Source organism: Phacochoerus africanus, chromosome 1 (genome assembly GCF_016906955.1).
Source record: "Phacochoerus africanus isolate WHEZ1 chromosome 1, ROS_Pafr_v1, whole genome shotgun sequence".
Lineage (NCBI taxonomy): Eukaryota > Metazoa > Chordata > Mammalia > Artiodactyla > Suidae > Phacochoerus > Phacochoerus africanus.
The window spans coordinates 153,916,577-153,935,980 of NC_062544.1; the positions used below are offsets into that span (position 1 = coordinate 153,916,577).

The 19,404-nt window shown below is 38.9% G+C and overlaps 1 protein-coding gene across 3 annotated transcripts in view; it reads left to right on the plus strand.

Annotated features, from left to right (window-relative positions):
- The window catches only part of DNAJC13 (DnaJ heat shock protein family (Hsp40) member C13), a 141,869-nt gene that overhangs the window by 90,208 nt on the left and 32,257 nt on the right, over positions 1–19,404 (plus strand). For all 3 annotated transcript variants that reach the window (XM_047782708.1, XM_047782714.1, XM_047782724.1), the window contains 9 exons: positions 702–903; positions 1,504–1,619; positions 2,629–2,707; positions 4,433–4,568; positions 14,602–14,786; positions 15,211–15,285; positions 16,282–16,401; positions 18,292–18,471; positions 19,182–19,349. In XM_047782708.1, coding sequence (XP_047638664.1) covers positions 702–903; positions 1,504–1,619; positions 2,629–2,707; positions 4,433–4,568; positions 14,602–14,786; positions 15,211–15,285; positions 16,282–16,401; positions 18,292–18,471; positions 19,182–19,349 — 1,261 coding nt within the window. The remainder of the gene's footprint in view (positions 1–701; positions 904–1,503; positions 1,620–2,628; positions 2,708–4,432; positions 4,569–14,601; positions 14,787–15,210; positions 15,286–16,281; positions 16,402–18,291; positions 18,472–19,181; positions 19,350–19,404) is intronic.

Consider the following 19,404-nt stretch of genomic DNA (forward strand, 5'->3'; position numbering starts at 1 on the left):
CTTGATGGCAGTTGGTCTTCTGAGTAAGTTACTCCTTCACACTCAGGATGCCACCTGCTGGTCATCATGTGTCTTTTCTGATAGGTTTTTCTGTAGGGTTGGCATGTGCTAGCCACCAATTAGAATATATTCTATATGATAGTTACATTTTTCATTGGGAACAAGTATGTAGGGATATGAATAAGTTTATTACAGTTACTCTGAATAATTTTTCTTCTGAGATTGGTTAGTATGAGACCCACATCTAAAAGATGTAACTCTCTAGTTACTGAGCAAATCAAACTTCTGCTTAGCTAAGGGCCATATCCCAGGTTATGCTAACTAAAATAAAGACTCTTAAGTGAACTTCTTTGGGGGTGATAGCTAACTTGATTGTGTAGCTGTGCCCTCATGCATGTAGATTCCACACCATTTGACCTTCTAATGACTGAATTTTCAGTAAGAAGGGCTGGTAATGTCAGCCTTTTCCTCTGTAGTCTTCTTTATAGATGGTATTACAAACAAGTTTATATCCATGGAGTGTTTTCACACGGTAAGTTTAGGATACCCTGTGTAACATTCTTAAAAGCTCACATTTTAGGCTAGTAACTGAGTTACTCTAAAAAAGATCCATGTAATTCTCTTGGATGACTGCTTATCTTAACCTTTTCTCTAAAAGAAAATAATCCCTTCATAATGCTTGGAGACTTTTCTAATTGTAGGCGCCTCATGATAGAGAAGATTGCTGCCCATCTTGCTGATTTCACACCTCGTCTTCAAAGTAACACAAGAGCACTTTATCAATATTGTCCCATTCCGGTTATCAATTACCCACAACTAGAAAATGAACTGTTTTGTAATATTTATTACCTCAAGCAACTTTGTGATACACTCCGATTTCCAGATTGGCCAATTAAAGACCCGGTAAGTTAGATTAATTTGTGTCTTCATAAACCATAAAAATAGCCTCTAATAACTTCTGAGTATTTCTTCTTTCTGTGATAAGAAGGATAATAGCTTTCTTAAATATTACCTCTTAATTAAGCACTGTGTAACTCTGAGTACATACTGAGTAGTTCAGTATATTTGGGTAAACCCCATACTGAAAGATTTTTCAGGGAACATAGAAGGGCTTTATACTATGGATCTTTTGTGACAAAAAACCAAACTAAGTTTCATGTATATGACACAATTACATAAAATAATAGCTTGATGTGGGAGCTTAATCAATAGCAGATTGATTGATTAATTGCCTAACTCTCACAGATGTTGGAGTTAGGCAGTCTGAGATTTGCATTTCAGTTTGGCCATTAATGGTTATATATAACATTCAATATAATACTTGACTTCTCTAAGCCTCAGTTATGATAATAGTGTTACTACTACTAATAGCATCTATTTCATGTGGTGGTTGGTAAAATTAAGAGAAAATTCACATAATTAAATAAAAAAATAAATAATAAAAATTTTATTCTGAAATAGTTTTACTTTAATAGATATAAATTTTAATTCTCTGTCTTTAAGGTCAAGCTTCTAAAAGATACCCTTGATGCCTGGAAGAAGGAAGTAGAAAAGAAGCCACCTACGATGTCAATAGATGATGCTTATGAAGTGCTTAATCTCCCTCTAGGACAGGGCACGTGAGTCATCTTCAGTATCATTTTCCCCCTTCCTTTTGCACTTTGTGTTATGCACGAGGAAGAGATTTGATAGCAGTGTGTCTAGGGTAGTAAATGACAGAGGTACAAGAAAGAATGGAGGTTTACTTTACTATTTATCAGTGAAGTTTTGCAGTAGAATAGATATGTAGAGAAAATAGTTTAAAAGACATTTTCTTTTTTCTTTTTTTTTTCCCCCCTTTTTTCTCTGTTCCCGGGCGAGGGATCAAATCTACACCATAGCTGTGGCAATGTCAGATCCTCAACCCACTTCACTGGTCTGCGGAATTGAACCCGCAGCCCTTCTACCTCAGAGACAGTGTCGATACCTTTGCACCACAGCAGGAATTCTGACATTTTCTTTTCTTTTTTTTTTTTTGCTATTTCTTTGGGCCGCTCCCACGGCATATGGAGGTTCCCAGGCTAGGGGTCCAATCGGAGCTGTAGCCGCCAGCCTACACCAGAGCCACAGCAACGCGGGATCCGAGCCGCCTCTGCAACCTACACCACAGCTCACGGCAACGCCAGATCGTTAACCCACTGAGCAAGGGCAGGGACCGAACCCGCAAGCTCATGGTTCCTAGTCGGATTCGCTAACCACTGCACCACAACGGGAACTCCCCCTGACATTTTCTTAAGTGTAGACTGAATTCGTTCATTTTTGGCAAGGCTGATAGTTAAAATATCTTATAATTATAGTTTGAAGTGATATTTTGAGAAGTTAGTTTTAAAAATTCTTAGTTCCTCAAACTCCAAATATAGTTTGTAATTTGAAGTAAATGATAGCCTTGCATAGGAAATGTTTGGATTTTATTGTTCATGTGTCAAGATTAAGAATAATCTTACTTAAATCTTAGTGGGTTCAGTTTGATGCCTCGTATGTGATCACACACAATGAAAGCAAGGTTTTTAAAATACTGTTTTAGATCATGGTGTAAATATTTTTCTTGTACCTTCCTAAAATTCATTTTTAAAAATTCCTGTTTTACAGTCATGACGAGAGCAAGATTAGGAAAGCCTACTTCAGACTTGCACAGAAGTACCACCCTGATAAGAATCCAGAAGGGAGGGTATGTACTGCCTTTGGAACTAGGGCTTTGGGGTGGACTTCCTTTTGCTCTATTACTCTTTCAGACAGAGAAAAGATATACTCATCCCATGTGCCAGTGTCTGCCTCATGATATATGTCCAGTGTATGTTTAATTTCCAACCCAAGTTTTATCTATGAATGGTCTTCTATCAGTTTATCAGAAGGACTACCCTGTGATTAGTAACTTAAAGATTTTATTCTCTTGCCTTAACCTTGTGTATTTGAGAATTAACTTTACCAGGCAGTCACATGAATAATGGAAAGTTAGGATGTATGTTTACTTAATTCATTTTATAGACGATGCCATTGCCATCCAGATTGCTTTGGGTAATTAATTTTTTTCTGATGACATCCAACTTCGTAGCACTTTTAATGGAAAAGTAGAAAATTTAGTTCAGACTTAAAGTCATCTGCTGCTAGCATTCCTGTTTTACAGTCATGATGAGAGCAAGATTAGGAAAGCCTACTTCAGATGATCTTGTTTTTTCCAGCTTCCTACTGCAATACCAGTAGAGATTCATAAAAGATGAAATCACATAACCACTAAAACTAGTATCGATAGTCTGTTGTTGTTGTTAGAAACTTGGAGAAATTCCTACTGATTTCAGGGTTAGTGGGTTTTGTTTTGTTTTGTTTTTTGCTATTTCTTGGGCTGCTCCCGCAGCATATGGAGGTTCCCAGGCTAGGGGTCTAATCGGAGCTGTAGCCACTGGCCTACGCCAGAGCCACAGCAATGCAGGATCCAAGCTGCATCTGCAACCTACACCACAGCTCACGGCAACGCCGGATCGTTAACCCACTGAGCAAGGGCAGGGACCGAACCCTCAACCTCATGGTTCCTAGTCGAATTCATTAACCACTGCGCCACGACGGGAACTCCTGTTTTTTTTTTTTTTTTTTTTTAATTAGAGACAGACAATATTCCTGAAGAGGAAGACAGTATTGAAAAATGCCTTTTTTATATGCTTAAGGCATTTTAAATCAAAAGCCTGGGATAGATTTTAAGAAATTTATAGCAATTTGGATTCATCTGGGAAAGAAAACAATTGAGATAAGAAGAAATTCTGAAATCAGCATTGAACTGTTGGACTTCACCTATCAGATATTAAAATATTCTGTAAAACCACAGTGGTAAAACAGTATTATACTGGCACAAGGATTAAAGACATACAGATCGAAGAACATAATATATAGCATAGTAGTTTAAGAGTATGGATTTAGGAGTCACACCTGGGTGTGAGTCTTAGTTGTCAGCAGTGGACTTTGTGATCTTAGGCAACTTATTCAATGTCATCTTAAAAAATTAGGTTAGTAATGGTGTATATACCTCGTATGGCTATTTTAAGAATTGAGATAATGTATGTAAAGCATTTAGCACAGTGCCTCAATAAACAGTAGATCTTACAACTATTTTTATAACTCAAAAAGTATGTCTAGTGTGTATGAGTTTAATTTGGTATTTAATGGTATAAGCCAGTGAAGAAAAAATTTTCAGTAGGTGATATTGAGATCATTATAGTTATTTGGGGGAAAAGTCATTTTACAAAACTTGAAACTATACTACTAGATTATATTTAGAATGAATTCCTTAATGTGAAAAAGAAAATAACTAAAGAAGCTATTGGTAAAATACAAACCAGCCATGTTTTAAGTTGTGATTTGAGATGTTCCAAATTAAAAGTTAGTTATCTTTATTTACATACAGGATATGTTTGAAAAGGTAAACAAGGCCTATGAATTTTTATGTACCAAATCAGCAAAAATAACGGATGGACCAGATCCAGAGAATATAATTTTAATTCTGAAAACGCAGAGCATCCTCTTCAATCGTCATAAAGAAGGTAAGGCGTGTGTTAATGCTCAAATTTTAATTTACCCTCCAACTAATTCTACCATGTTCCTTGTTTCTACAGCCTATTTTAATACATCTCTGATTGTTATTGCAAAAGATTGTTGGAATTGCATTTTAGATACAGGAAAGAGAAGTTTTCTGTAGTTAGGCTCAAAATTTTGTTCTCTACCTTCTACTTCCTACCTTATGTTTTTCAATATTTTACATTTCCAGCAAGATTTCATTGTTCCTTCCTGAAGGACATTTCTGTTCTATGGAGTTCCTTGGCTAGTTTTTGTCTTTAGTCATTTGGCAGAAACGTAATAAATGAGATCTAAAATATATCTGGTGGAGTTTCCTGGTAGCCTAGCAGTTAAGGATCCAGTGTTGTTACTGCAATGTCTTGGGGTTAGTCCCTGGCCTGGGAATTTCTGTATGCAGAGGGTGCAGACAATAAAATAAAATGGATCTGGAATTTAAGGATCATTAAATGTTGTTCTTAAATCACATATAAAAGACAGTACCTATCCAAAAGCTTCTAAAGGTTAAAAACACCAAGAGTGTTCTGGTTTTTAAAAAGCAGCAGAAACTTTTCAAATGATCTTATACATCTCGTCACACTTCATGTTCTGTGGTAGCTTGAAAAATACTGTTGTATATGAAATAGATGTGATTTCAGGGTGTAGGTTGTTGGGAATTTGCAGCATGTTTTCAGGCCCCTTTGTGGTAGCCAGAAAGCTTTGGAGCCCACTGAAAAATTCTAAGACTTTGTTGGGTATGGAGAGTTAGTTTCCATATGGCAGGTACCCTTTGGCTTGGATTCTAAAATTTGGCATATAGACAAAGTGGGAGACCTGTTTGCTCTGTAGGTTGGTGGGAAAACAGAGAAGACAGTGGGGATCTGAGATAAGCAGGAGAGGTGTTGGGTAAATGAAGACAATTAGGATTCCAATTTAAGTATTTGAAGGGATAGCATGGGATCTAACAGTTTGGTCATTAGAAAGCAGTGATTAATTGATTCACTTTAGTGTATGAATTCAAAAGAAAACATTCATAAAGCATTTAGTTATATGGCATTTATCACTAATCAGAATGAGTTCAAAGAAGTCTTTTCCAAACCGTAGGTTATTTGTTGATGGGTGATAACTGTATTAGCCACGAGGTGCAGTTGTGGCTTATCATTGGTTTGTCGTCAAGGTCAGAATGTTTTTTCAGGCTGTGTCTTACACTTTTCCCAAAGATTTCTACCCACTAAGTTCTGGGGCAGGGGTCCTGATCTGATAGGATGTAGCATTAATTCTCTCTTCTTACCACATATACATTTATCTGTGTTAGGACTACTGGGATCAGTTCCAAGGCACTTTTTTTTGTTTTAAGCCATTTTAGAAATCACTTAGTTTGAAGCACATTATTGGCCATCCTCAAGAGGCAAAAGGCTTTATGCTGATTTCAAATAGGATGACAAAGGTACTTATAAAATGAAAGCCAATTAATTTGCATACTCCTGCCTCTTAGGTAAATTAAAAAAAAAACAAAACAGGATGAAAAGAACAGAGGAATTGAGCACAAGTACATTTCAGATTTCACTTTTATAAATTTGCCTATCAAGGAGCTCCCGTCGTGGCACAGTGGAAACGAACTCGGCTAGTATCCATGAGGATGCGGGTTTAATCCCTGGCCTTGCTCAGTGGGTTAAGGATCCTGTGTTGCTGTGAGCTATGGTGTAGGTCACAGGTGTGGCTCAGATCTGGTGTGGCAGTGGCTGTGGCATAGGCTGGCAGCTGTAGTTCTGATTAGACCTGGGAACCTCCATATGCCACGGGTGCAACCCTAAAAATGGCAATAAAGCAGAGAGGACAAGATGGCGGAGGAGTAGGGGGACACGCTCACCCTCTCCCACAAACACAACAAAAAAAAAGCACATCTACAGAATAAATGACTCGCACAGAACAGCAACCAGTCGCTGGCAGAGGAACCTAAACTCCAATAATGGCAAGAAGTTCATGACATTACGGGGCAGAACGGGAGAAAAGAGGAGAGTGAGAGAAGGTGAATCCGAGCGGGACGGGCGCTCCCGAAAGGGAACTGCGGAGGAGAAAGGGATCCCGCACCCTGGAAAGTCACCTACACAGGGGAACGATCAAACAAACCAGAGGAATCTCCAGATGCAGAGAACAGTGTAGCAGTAAGTTGGAGTACGGAAAAGCCGATCAAGAACCAAACGGACCATCTGAACTACCGGCACAGTCACCAAAAATTGAGACGCCTGGGTGGGGGCTGGGCACCGAGTCCTCGGCTCCAGAGGTTAGTCCCCCGGGAAAGCGCCGGGGGACGCCTGGGTGGGGGCTGGGCACCGAGACCTCAGCTCCGAAGGTTAGTCCCCGGGCTGGGGGGGGCGGGGCGGAGCAGAAACTGCTTGGGAGGTCTAGAAACCATTTGATGGGGCAGAGACTGCCTGGGAGACTAGAAAACAAAGCTGTCGCAGAGGAAGGGAGCAATACTATAGAGGCGGGGAAGTGGAAAGCCACATCAGAGGGAACCTGGGAGAAGAGCCTGGTCTGTGCCCGTGCTGGGGAGGGGAGAGAAGAAGGGGTGGGTCCCCACAGAATACCCCCCACGCCACAGCAAGCTTACAGGCCTGCTAGCTAGCTGAAAGCTGTGCTTCCCAGTGCATCCCCTCCCCCACCCCCGCCAGCCCCTACGCTCTCGCCGAACCTGGGGCTGCCTGCCATCCAGGAGGGCTGGCCTCAACAATTGCCTGAAGCCTACCACCGCAGGGGCTGTCCCTGCACAGGCCTGCTTGCCCTTTGGAGGGGCTACACTTCCGCAGAGTAGCACCAAACACCACCAGCCCCCGAGAAAAGGCCTGCAGCCCAGAAAAGCTAGAACAAGCCTAGCCAGGCAGTGAATAGATCTGCCTAATTCCCGGACGGTTTTTCTGAGTCGGGCTGCCCCAGGGAAGAGCCTCTTCGGTTTCCAACGGCCCTGCTACCCGCCCAAGCCCCCAGGGGGTGCCCTAGTGGATCAGCTGCATAGGATTGCCAGCTCCAGGCAGGACCCCCTGCAGCCCAGAAAAGCTGCAACAAGCTTGGCCAGACTGTGAAAAGATCTGCCTACATTCTCAGGCCAGCCTTCTGAGTTGGGCTGCCCTAGGGAAGAGCCTCTTAGGTTCTCAGTGACCCAGATAGCTGCTACAGCCCCCAGGGGGCGCTGCACTCCTGGGGAACAGCTGCCGAACACCGCCAACCCCCTGCAAGAACCCCACAGCCTAAAAACACCAGAGCAAGCTCTGCATGACCAGGTGAAATCTGCTACCATCGTGGTGTGGACCTCCCAATCCTGTCTGCCCTCAGGAAGTCCTCCTTTGCTTCAAAGAAACACTGTTAGCCCCATCAACATTCCAGAAAAGCCACACTGCCTCAAAAAAGATTGACCAACAACGCCAGCCCTCTGGAAATATTCCACAGCAGTGACAAGGCAAACACTGTCCGATCACGGAGAGTACAACTCCCTCAGGAGAAAGAAAACAACAAGCAAGATGAAGAAGCAGAGAAACCTCCCCCAGTCAAACCAACAAGAGAACTCACCTAAAACAGTCAACAATGAAACAGATCTCGGCAGCCTGACAGACCTGGAGTTCAAAAGAGAAATAGTGAAAATACTGAAGGAACTAAGAGAAGATATGAACAGTAATGCAGATACCCTCAGAAAGGAACTAGAAAATATAAGGAGGAGCCAAGAAAAACTAGAACATTCATTTGCAGAGATGCAAACGGAACTAAGGGCAGTAAAAACCAGAATGAATAATGCAGAAGAACGAATCAGTGATATGGAAGATAGAATAATGGAAATCACTCAATCCGGTCAACAGACAGAAAACTGAATCAAAAAACTGGAAAGCAATATAAGAGACCTATGGGGTAATATAAAGTGGGCCAATCTACGCATAATAGGAATTCCAGAAGGAGTAGAGAAAGATAAGGGGATGGAAAATATATTTGAAGAAATTATCGCTGGAAACTTCCCAAATCTAAAGGATACTGGGTTCAAGATACAAGAAGCACAGAGGGCCCCAAACAAACTGAACCCAAATAGACCCACACCAAGACACATCATAATAAAAATGGCAAAAGTTAGTGATAAAGAGAGGATCCTAAAGGCAGCAAGAGAAAAACAGAATGTTACCTACAAGGGAACCCCCATAAGAATATCAGCTGACTTCTCTACAGAAACACTACAGGCCAGGAGGGAATGGCAAGAGATATTTAAAGTGCTAAAAGGAAAAAAATATGCAACCTAGAATGCTCTATCCAGCAAGAATATCATTTAAAATAGAAGGGGAAATAAAAATTTTTTCCAACAAACAAAAACTTAAAGAATACTGCAACACAAAACCCAGGTTAAAGGAAATATTGAAAGGGCTTCTCTAAACCTAAAAGGAAGGAAAGGGAAGAAAAAAGAAAAGGAAAAAAAAAAAAAGAAGAGGAAGAACTAGGACTGAGGAAACCGCAATCAGAGAGCAGTCACTCAAATAAGCCAGCATACAGATTTAATCATGAACAGGCCTCAAACAAAATAAAATTAAAAAGAAAAAAATAAAAAGAGTCATCAAAACCATAAAATGTGGGCAAGGGATGTTAGGAAGTAAATAACCCTTTTTGTTTGTTTGTATGTTTCTCTTCTTAATTTTAATATAGTAATGAAGTGTTTGAACTTACAGGACCATCAGGCTAAAACACACAATTATGGGAAGGGGTTAGCATACTTAAAAAACAGGGCAACCACAAGCCAAAACCAAATATTGCATTTGCAAAAAATGAAAAAAAAAATACACTCAAGCAGATAATAACAGGAGACCATCCAACCAAAAAAAAAAAAGAAAGAAAGGAAGAATGGAGAACCATAGAATCAACTGGAACACGAGGTTCAAATGGCAATAAATAATCATCTATCAATTATCACCTTAAATGTCAATGGACTGAACGCCCCAATCAAAAGACACAGAGTGGCTGAGTGGATAAAAAGGCAAAAACCATCAATATGCTGCCTACAAGAAACTCACCTTAGGACAAAAGATACATATAGATTGAAAGTGAAAGGGTGGGGAAAATATTTCACGCCAATAGACATGACAGAAAAGCAGGAGTCGCAACGCTCATATCAGACAAAATAGACTTTAAAACAAAAGACATAAAGACAAAGAAGGACACTACTTAATGATTAAGGGATCCATCCAAGGAGAGGATGTTACTATCGTCAACATATATGCCCCAAATACAGGAGCACCCAGATACATACAACAAATAGTAACAGACATAAAGGGAGATATTGATGAGAATACAATCATAGTAGGAGACCTTAATACCCCCCTCACATCAATGGACAGATCCTCTAGACAGAAAACCAATAAAGCAACAGAGATCCTAAAGGAAACAATAGAAAAGTTAGACTTCATTGATATCTTCAGGACACTACATCCAAAAAAAGCAGAATACACATTCTTCTCAAATGCTCATGGAACATTCTCAAGAATCGACCACATATTGGGACACAAAGCGAATCTCAATAAATTTAGGAGCATAGAAATTATCTCAAGTATCTTCTCTGACCACAATGCCATGAAATTAGAAATCAACCATGGGAAAAGGAAAGAGAAAAAACCTACTGCATGGAGACTAAACAACATGCTACTGAAAAACCAATGGGTCAATGAGGAAATCAAGAAGGACATTAAAAACTACCTTGAAACAAATGATAATGAAGACACAACCGCTCAAAATCTATGGGATGCTGCGAAAGCAGTGCTCAGAGGGAAATTTATAGCAATACAGGCCTTTCTCAAAAAAAGAAGAAAGATCCCAAATTGACAACTTAATCCTCCACCTAAATGAATTAGAAAAAGAAGAACAAAAAAGTCCTAAAGTCAGCAGAAGAAGGAAATTATAAAGATCAAAGAAGAAATCAATAAAATAGAGACTCAAAAAACAATAGAGAAAATTAATAAAACCAAGAGCTGGTTCTTTGAAAAGGTGAACAAAATTGACAAACCCCTGGCCAGACTCACTAAAAAGAGGAGAGAATGAACCCAAATAACCAAAATTATAAATGAAAAAGGAGAAATCACAATGGATACAGCAGAAATACAAAAAACCATAAGAGAATACTATGAACAACTATATGGCAACAGGTTTGACAATCTGGAAGAAATGGACAATTTTCTAGAATCTTACAGCCTGCCAAAACTGAATCAAGTAGAAACAGACCAAGTGAACGGACCGATCACTAGAAATGAAATTGAAGAGGTCATAAAATCACTCCCTACAAATAAAAGTCCAGGACCAGATGGCTTCACAGGTGAATTCTATCAAACATATAAAGAGGAATTGGTGCCCATCCTCCTTAAACTCTTTCAAAAGGTTGAAGAAGGAATACTCCCAAAGACATTCTATGATGCCACCATCACCCTCATTCCAAAACCAGGCAGAGATACCACCAAAAAAGAAAACTATCGCCCAATATCATTGATGAATATAGATGCAAAAATTCTCAACAAAATCTTAGCCAACCGAATCCAACAACATATCAAAAAAATTATACACCATGACCAGGTTGGGTTCATCCCAGGTTCACAAGAATGGTTCAACATACGCAAATCAATCAGCATCATACACCACATTAACAAAAAAAAAGTCAAAAATCATATGATCATCTCAATAGACGCAGAAAAAGCATTTGACAAAGTCCAACATCCATTCATGATCAAGACCCTCGTCATAGTGGGTATAGAGGGAACATTCCTGAATATAATCAAAGCCATTTATGAGAAACCCACAGCAAATATAATCCTCAATGGGGAAAAACTGAAAGCCTTCTCACTCCAATCTGGAACAAGACAGGGATGCCCACTCTCATCACTGCTCTTCAACATAGTTTTGGAAGTCCTAGCCACAGCAATTAGACAAACAAAAGAAAGAAAAGGCATCCATATAGGAAGAGAAGAGATCAAACTGTCACTGTATGCAGACGACATGATACTATACATAGAAAACCCTAAGGACTCAACCCCAAAACTCCTTGAACTGATTCATAAATTCAGCACAGTAGCAGGATATAAGATGAACATTCAGAAGTCAGTTGCATTTCTGTATACCAGCAATGAAATATTAGAAAAGGAATACAAAAATAAAATACCTTTTAAAACTGCACCTCACAAAATCAAATACCTCGGAATACACCTGTCCAAGGAGGTAAAGGACCTATATGCTGAGAACTATAAAAGTTTAATCGAAGAAATCAAAGAAGCTGTAAAGAAATGGAAAGATATTCCATGTTCCTGGATTGGGAAAATCAATATTGTAAAAATGGCCATACTACCCAAAGCAATCTACAGATTCAATGCAATCCCTATCAAATTACCCATGGCATTTTTCACAGAACTAGAACAAACCATCCAAACATTTATATGGAACAACAAAAGACCCAGAATCGCCAAAGCAATCCTGAGAAACAAAAACCAAGCAGGAGGCATAACTCTCCCAGACTTCAAGAAATACTACAAATCCACAGTCATCAAAACAGTGTGGTACTGGTATCAAAACAGACAGACAGTCCAATGGAACAGAATAGAGAATCCGGAAATAAACCCTGACACCTATGGTCAATTCATCTTTGACAAGGGAGGCAAGAACATCAAATGGGAAAAAGAAAGTCTATTCAGCAAGCATTGCTGGGAAACCTGGACAGCTGCATGCAAAGCAATGAAACTAGAACACACCCTCACACCATGCACAAAAATAAACTCAAAATGGCTGAAAGACTTAAATATACGAGAGGACACCATCCAACTCCTAGAAGAAAACATAGGCAAAACACTCTCTGACATCAACATCATGAATATTTTCTCAGGTCAGTCTCCCAAAGCAATAGAAATTAGAGCAAAAATAAACCCATGGGACCTCATCAATCTGAAAAGCTTTTGCACAGCAAAGGAAACCCAAAAAGAAAACAAAAAGACAACTTACAGAATGGGAGAAAATAGTTTCAAATGATGCAACCGACAAGGGCTTAATCTCTAGAATATATAAACAACTTATACAACCCAACAGCAAAAAAGCCAATCAACCAATGGAAAAATGGGCAAAAGACCTGAATAGACATTCCTCCAAAGAAGATATACAGATGGCCAACAAACACATGAAAAAATGCTGAACATCCCTGATTATAAGAGAAATGCAAATCAAAACTACCATGAGATATCACCTCACACCAGTCAGAATGGCCATCATTAATAAATCCACAAATAACAAGTGCTGGAGGGGGTGTGGAGAAAAGGGAACCCTCCTCCACTGTTGGTGGGAATGTAAACTGGTATAGCCACTATGGAGAACAGTTTGGAGATACCTTAGAAATCTATACATAGAACTTCCATATGACCCCGCATTCCCACTCTTGGGCATCTATCCGGACAAAACTCTCCTTAAAAGAGACACATGCACCCGCATGTTCAGTGCAGCACTATTCATAATAGCCAAGACATGGAAACAACCCAAATGTCCATCGACAGATGATTGGATTCGGAAGAGGTGGTATATATACACAATGGAATACTACTCAGCCATAAAAAAGAATGATGTAATGCCATTTGCAGCAACATGGATGGAACTAGAGAATCTCATACTGAGTGAAATGAGCCAGAAAGACAAAGACAAATACCATATGATATCACTTATAACTGGAATCTAATATCCAGCACAAATGAACATCTCCTTAGAAAAGAAAATCATGGACTTGGAGAAGAGACTTGTGGCTGCCTGATGGGAGGGGGAGGGAGTGAGAGGGATCGGGAGCTTAGGCTTATCAGACACAACTTAGAATAGATTTACAAGGAGATCCTGCTGAATAGCATTGAGAACTTTGTCTAGATACTCATGTTGCAACAGAACAAAGGGTGGGGAAAAAATGTAATTGTAATGTATACATGTAAGGATAACCTGACCCCCTTGCTGTACAGTGGGAAAAAAAAATGGCAATAAATAAATTTGCTTATCAAAATATGGAATTTGCCAAATACAGTTAATAAATTTCTATTTTTGTATTCCTAGTAACAAATTATATTCAATATTTTCAAATGTTTATTTTACGTTAACTGGTAAAATGGAAAAGTGCACGTTATATGTAGAAAGCAGAATATAAAAAATTCACTCATATTTAAACCAAGTGTCTCTATCTCTTTATGAAGAGATATGAGTCTGTGGTGCATTGGCTTTTGTCTTGGTGTCTGTGATCAGGTGAACAGTTACAAGGATCACATGGACAACATAGAAACTAGATATTCTGCAAAGGATCAAAACCACTATACACTAAATTCAGTTAATCTACCAGAAAGTTTCTTGTTTTAGTTGAAACGTTTTATTTAGTTAGTTAGATTTTTGGGCCACACCTGTAGCATGTGGAAATTCCCAGGCCAGGGATGGGACCTGAGCCACAGCTGCAACTTGACCTACTGCAGTGACGACACCATATCCTTAATCCTCTGCACCACAGGAAAACTCCTAGTGGAAACATTTTAGAGAAGTCAAATAAGCAAGTTTTGTTTGCTAGCAGAAAAGATCCGAGGTATTTGTACTTGGTTTAATTTCTTTCTTTCTTTTTTTTTTTTTTTGTCTTTTGTCTTTTTAGGACCGCACTCATAGCATATGGAGATTCCCAGGCTAGGGGTCGAATTGGAGCTGTTGCTGCCGGCCTACACCACAGACACAGCAACTCAGGATCCAAGCCATGTCTGCAACCTACACCACAGCTCACTGCAATGCCAGATTCTTAACCCTCTGAACAAGTCCAGGGATTGAACCCACAACCTCATGGTTCCTAATCACATTCGTTTCTGCCGCGCCCCCACCGCGCCACGATGGGAACTCTGCTTTAATTTCTTTTTAGAAGCTAGAGTTTGAAAACCTTTAAGTCATTAAGTATTTTAATCTTTTTGGTGGAGGAGAGGGAACAACATAGTGTCAAAATTAACTTAGAACCATGATTTTTTTCAGATTTACAGCCTTATAAATATGCAGGATACCCAATGCTGATTAGGACTATAACAATGGAAACTTCAGATGACCTCCTTTTCTCAAAAGAATCCCCATTGTTGCCTGCTGCTGCAGAGCTGGCTTTCCATACTGTTAACTGCTCAGCCCTCAATGCTGAAGAGCTCAGGAGGGAGAATGGAATTGAGGTAATTGGGATGGCCTTTGGGGCTTGTCTTCACGCTGGTTTAGGCAAATTGTATGACCTAGCAATAGAGAACTCACCACGTACAGATAGAGTCGATATATTTTAATTTATTCCAACAGATAATAGTGTTATATTCTCTATATTGCAATACCAAAATTAAAAGAAATGTAGCTCTAAATCATAATGTGAATTGGAGGTTATTGGATTCAAACCGGTAAACTTAGTATTACGAAGTAGCATAGTGGGAATACTTTAAAAAACTTGGAGTCTTTGTTCACTTGTTTATTTAACCAGTGTTAATTTGAGCAAACATTTATTTGCTGAGTTTCTAATATGAAAAAGTTAATAATGTTTTATTTTTACCCAAAAAGGCTTTTCAGACTTCAAGTCAAAAGGAGGATTAATGGCTGATTTCTTTCTTACAGGTGTTACAAGAGGCATTTAGTCGTTGTGTGGCTGTTTTGAATCGCTCTAGTAAACCAAGTGACATGTCAGTACAGGTGAGGTTAAAACATGTGGTTCCAAGGTTACACTGATCTACTAAGTTCACACTTTGTGTGAGAATCACTTAGAGGGTTCATAAAACCTGGGTTGCTGAGCTCTGCCTCCCAGGTCCTCAACCCACAGTTTCTGATCTGATCCGGTAGAGGTGGGGGCCTGAGAAGATGCTTTTCTAGCAAAATTCCCAGGTGATACCGATGCTGTTGGTCTGTGTATCACACTTTAAGAACTATGATGCTAAATCACATGTAATCTGTTGCCTTATTTTTTTTTTCTTAAAGTAGAAAATGGTGTAATGAAACTTCGTCCCTTTTACCCAGTTTCAAACATTGGTCATTTGCCATTCTTATTTCACTTGTCTTCCATCCCCTTCCCTAATTTCCTTCTCTACCTCCCTCTCCCATCCCTAGTATTTTCATCAGCTTGTTTTCTGTTGAATTCTTTGATAGAAGATCCACCAGGAATTCAGTAAGATCATTGTAGAATGCATCTTTTTATGTGGCCTTTGGTTTATGCCAGCAAAATTAAGAATATAAAGCAATTGAGTACAGGCTTTTGCGTTTCATCCTTATTTTTAAGTATAGTACATTAATAGAACTCTGGACAAAAATACTTTAGTCCAGAGGTTGACAAACTTTTAAAATAAAGGGCTGGAGAGTAAACATTTGAGGCTTACAGGCTACATACAGTCTCTGTTGCATATTTTTATTTGTGATTATTCAAAATGTTAAAAACTGTTCTTAGTTTCCTGGTCATACAAAAAGAGGTCGTGGTTGATTTGGCCTTTTGGCCATAGTGGCCATGGTTGGCCAACACTGCCTCTATAGGGAATCTTAAAAAATACTAATAATTCAATAGAAATGTTCTGTTTAATTTGGGGGCATCATGTATATACCATTTAACATTATTCATGAACCTCTGCTAATTTAATTTTCAGTGTCTTAACTAAGGAATGCACACGTGATTTTTTTTTTTCTCTGTCATGTTGTATGCAGGTTTGTGGACACATAAGCAAATGCTATAGTGTAGCCGCTCAGTTTGAAGAATGCCGAGAGAAGATCACAGAAATGCCTGGAATCATCAGGGATCTCTGTCGGGTGCTCTATTTTGGCAAGGTAGAGGCCATCTTTAATGCTTTCTGGATTTAGTTAACAGTGGATTTTCTGTCAAGTAGCCATCCTCAATTTAAAAATAAGTTGTTTTCCTAACATTATTTTTATTAAATTATATGGATCTCTAAAAGCATTTTTCACAGAAGCCATGCTGTAAGTGAAGGCTTTTGGGGCTGATAACAAAGAATACTGGAATGACATACATAGAAGGAAGTTGGTCTCATCTGACCATTTGAGCAAAGGCAGGGAAGCAAGAGAAAAGACTAGACTAGTCTAATGAAAGTAAAGGACCACGTAAAACCTGAAACTTAAAAGTCAAGTTACTGCCTCGTGGAAAGGCAGTAGCGACCTGAGGACTTAATGTTTCTTCCCAATCCAGTACTGCTTAGGGAAGTTGGCTCTGGGTGATGTGATTGGTGGCTGGGAAGGGGAGAGAGATTTCTCAGGTAACTAGGCAGAGCGAGAGTTGTGTTGGACTACATCAGGGTTGGGGTGCTGATCCTGTGTTAAGGTATCTAGAAATAAGGAATCCGATGGAAATATGTCCTTAACTATCTTTACTTGATGTCCTTAGGAGTGTTTCATAAGAATAAAAACTGGCATGAAGAAGTGAATCTATACACTAAATCCTTCACTAAAGATATCATTGATTACTCTCAATACCCTATCACTATTTTAAAATTTTAAAATAAGTGAAACAAAGAAAACTGCATTCCCAAATCTTTGACACTATCCAGCATCAAAGATAATAATTCTGAAATAAATCAAAACCACAGTGAGGTATCCTCTCACACTGATCAGAATGGCCATCACCAAAAAGTCAGCATACAAATAATAAATGCTGGAGAGGATATGGAGAAAAAAGAACCCTCATAAACTCTCGGTGGGAATGTAAATTGGGACAGCCATTGTGGAAAACAGCATGGAGTTTCCTTTAAAAAGAAAAAAATCTAAAATTTGATCCAGTTCCACTCCTACGTATAAAACCAGAAAAAATAAAAACATTACTTCAAAAAAGATACCTGCACCCCGATGTTCACACTGCTCTTTGCAATAACCAAACCACAGGAACAGCCCAGGCTTCGGTCAATAGATAATTTGCTCAAGAAAGTGTGCATGCACGTGCACACACACACACAATGGAATATTATTCAACCATAGAAAGAATAAAATACTACCATTTATAGCAACATGGATGGGCCTAGAGAATATCATGCTCAGTGTAATAATTTAGACAGAGAAAGACAAACATGTATGATACAAATGAATATATATACAAAACAGAAAACAAACTTACAGATATAGGAAACAAATTTATGTTTACCAAAGGTGAGAGAGGGGGAAGGAGAGGAGGAAGGACAAATTAGAATTATAGGATTAACAACTACAAACTATCATACATAGAATAGATAAACAACAAAGATTTACTGTACAGCATAAGAAATTATAAAAATTATGCAGTATCTTATAATAACCTAATAATGGAATATAATCTGCAAAAAAATCAAATCACTGCTGCGTACCTGAAAGTAACACAGTATTAACAATATACTTTGATTTTAAGATTAATATTTAAAAAATAGTAATTCTGGGAGTTCTCTCATTACCTACTGGTTAAGGACTCAGCATTGTCACTGCTGTGGCTTGGGTTCGATCCCTGGCCTAGGATCTTCTGGTGCCACTGGTGCAGCCAAAGTAAAATTCTTTGTCTTGCCACAGGGTTATTTTTAATTTTAGGCTTTAAAGGATATAGGATCAGATGTAAACTAGAATTGAATATATAAGAGGAGGTAAATACATATAGAATTATATGGCTAGCTTGACGTACATTCACAGCCAGTTTCTCTTGGGAGCTTTTTTAAAATCCTGTAATTCCATTATTTTTATTCTTAGAGTATTCCACGGGTGGCTGCTCTTGGGGTAGAATGTGTCAGCTCTTTTGCTGTGGATTTCTGGCTACAGACACACCTATTGCAAGCTGGAATTTTGTGGCATCTGCTTGGTTATCTGTTTAATTATGACTACACACTAGAAGAGAGTGGCATTCAGAAAAGTGAAGAAACAAACCAGCAGGTAACTTTAACACTGTTTTAGCATTGAATTTGAACCCAAACCATTAATTAATGCAAAGCAAAGTCCCTAGATATCCAGAGGCATTAACTATTTTATAAGATAATTAAGTTTCTTTCTCTTTAAGCCCAACACTTTTTATCTTTACCACTTATCCTGGAAAAATTCAAGATAAGGGAATTTGCGATAGCATATTCTAGACGTAACTCAGTCTTTTTTTGATTATTGAGTCATCTTCATGATTGCAAAATTATGATGTATCACAGGGAAATATAACGATATTATTGGTTATTGGAGCTAGCTCCCCCAAACACTTGAGAAGTTACCTGATTTTTACAGATATGTTTTCTTTCTGTCCTTTCCTGTTCACTATCATTAGTTACTCATAGTGTTAATATGTGCCTCTAGCAATCAGATCTACCTACCTATCGCTTACTCCCCACTGTATTCCCCAGTGTGCCTGAGATATCTACAAGATGCCGTATTGGGTGTAAATAAGTGCAGAGATCCCAATGGTCTTTCATATAAATAAAAAAATAAGCAAAAATGTTTAAACCCTCTGACATCACTGTTGGGCTCTCTGGTACCTTTTTTGTTTGTTTTTCTTTGCTTTCTGCTCCTTACTATATTTCATACAGTTGTGATTCCACGAAGGTATTGTTGCTTGTGTAAGATAACAGACCTACTTTAATGTCTTATTTTTTTTGTAATAGGAAGTAGCCAATAGCCTTGCCAAACTCAGTGTCCGTGCTCTAAGTCGCCTTGGAGGATATCTGCCTGAAGAACAAGCAACACCAGAAAATCCAACCATAAGGAAAAGTTTAGCTGGCATGCTGACCCCCTATGTTGCTAGAAAACTTGCTGTAGTTAGTGCTACTGAGGTATGTGCTTCAGAGGTATCCTGGGTTTTGATAAGTATTGTAAGATCCTTCATGT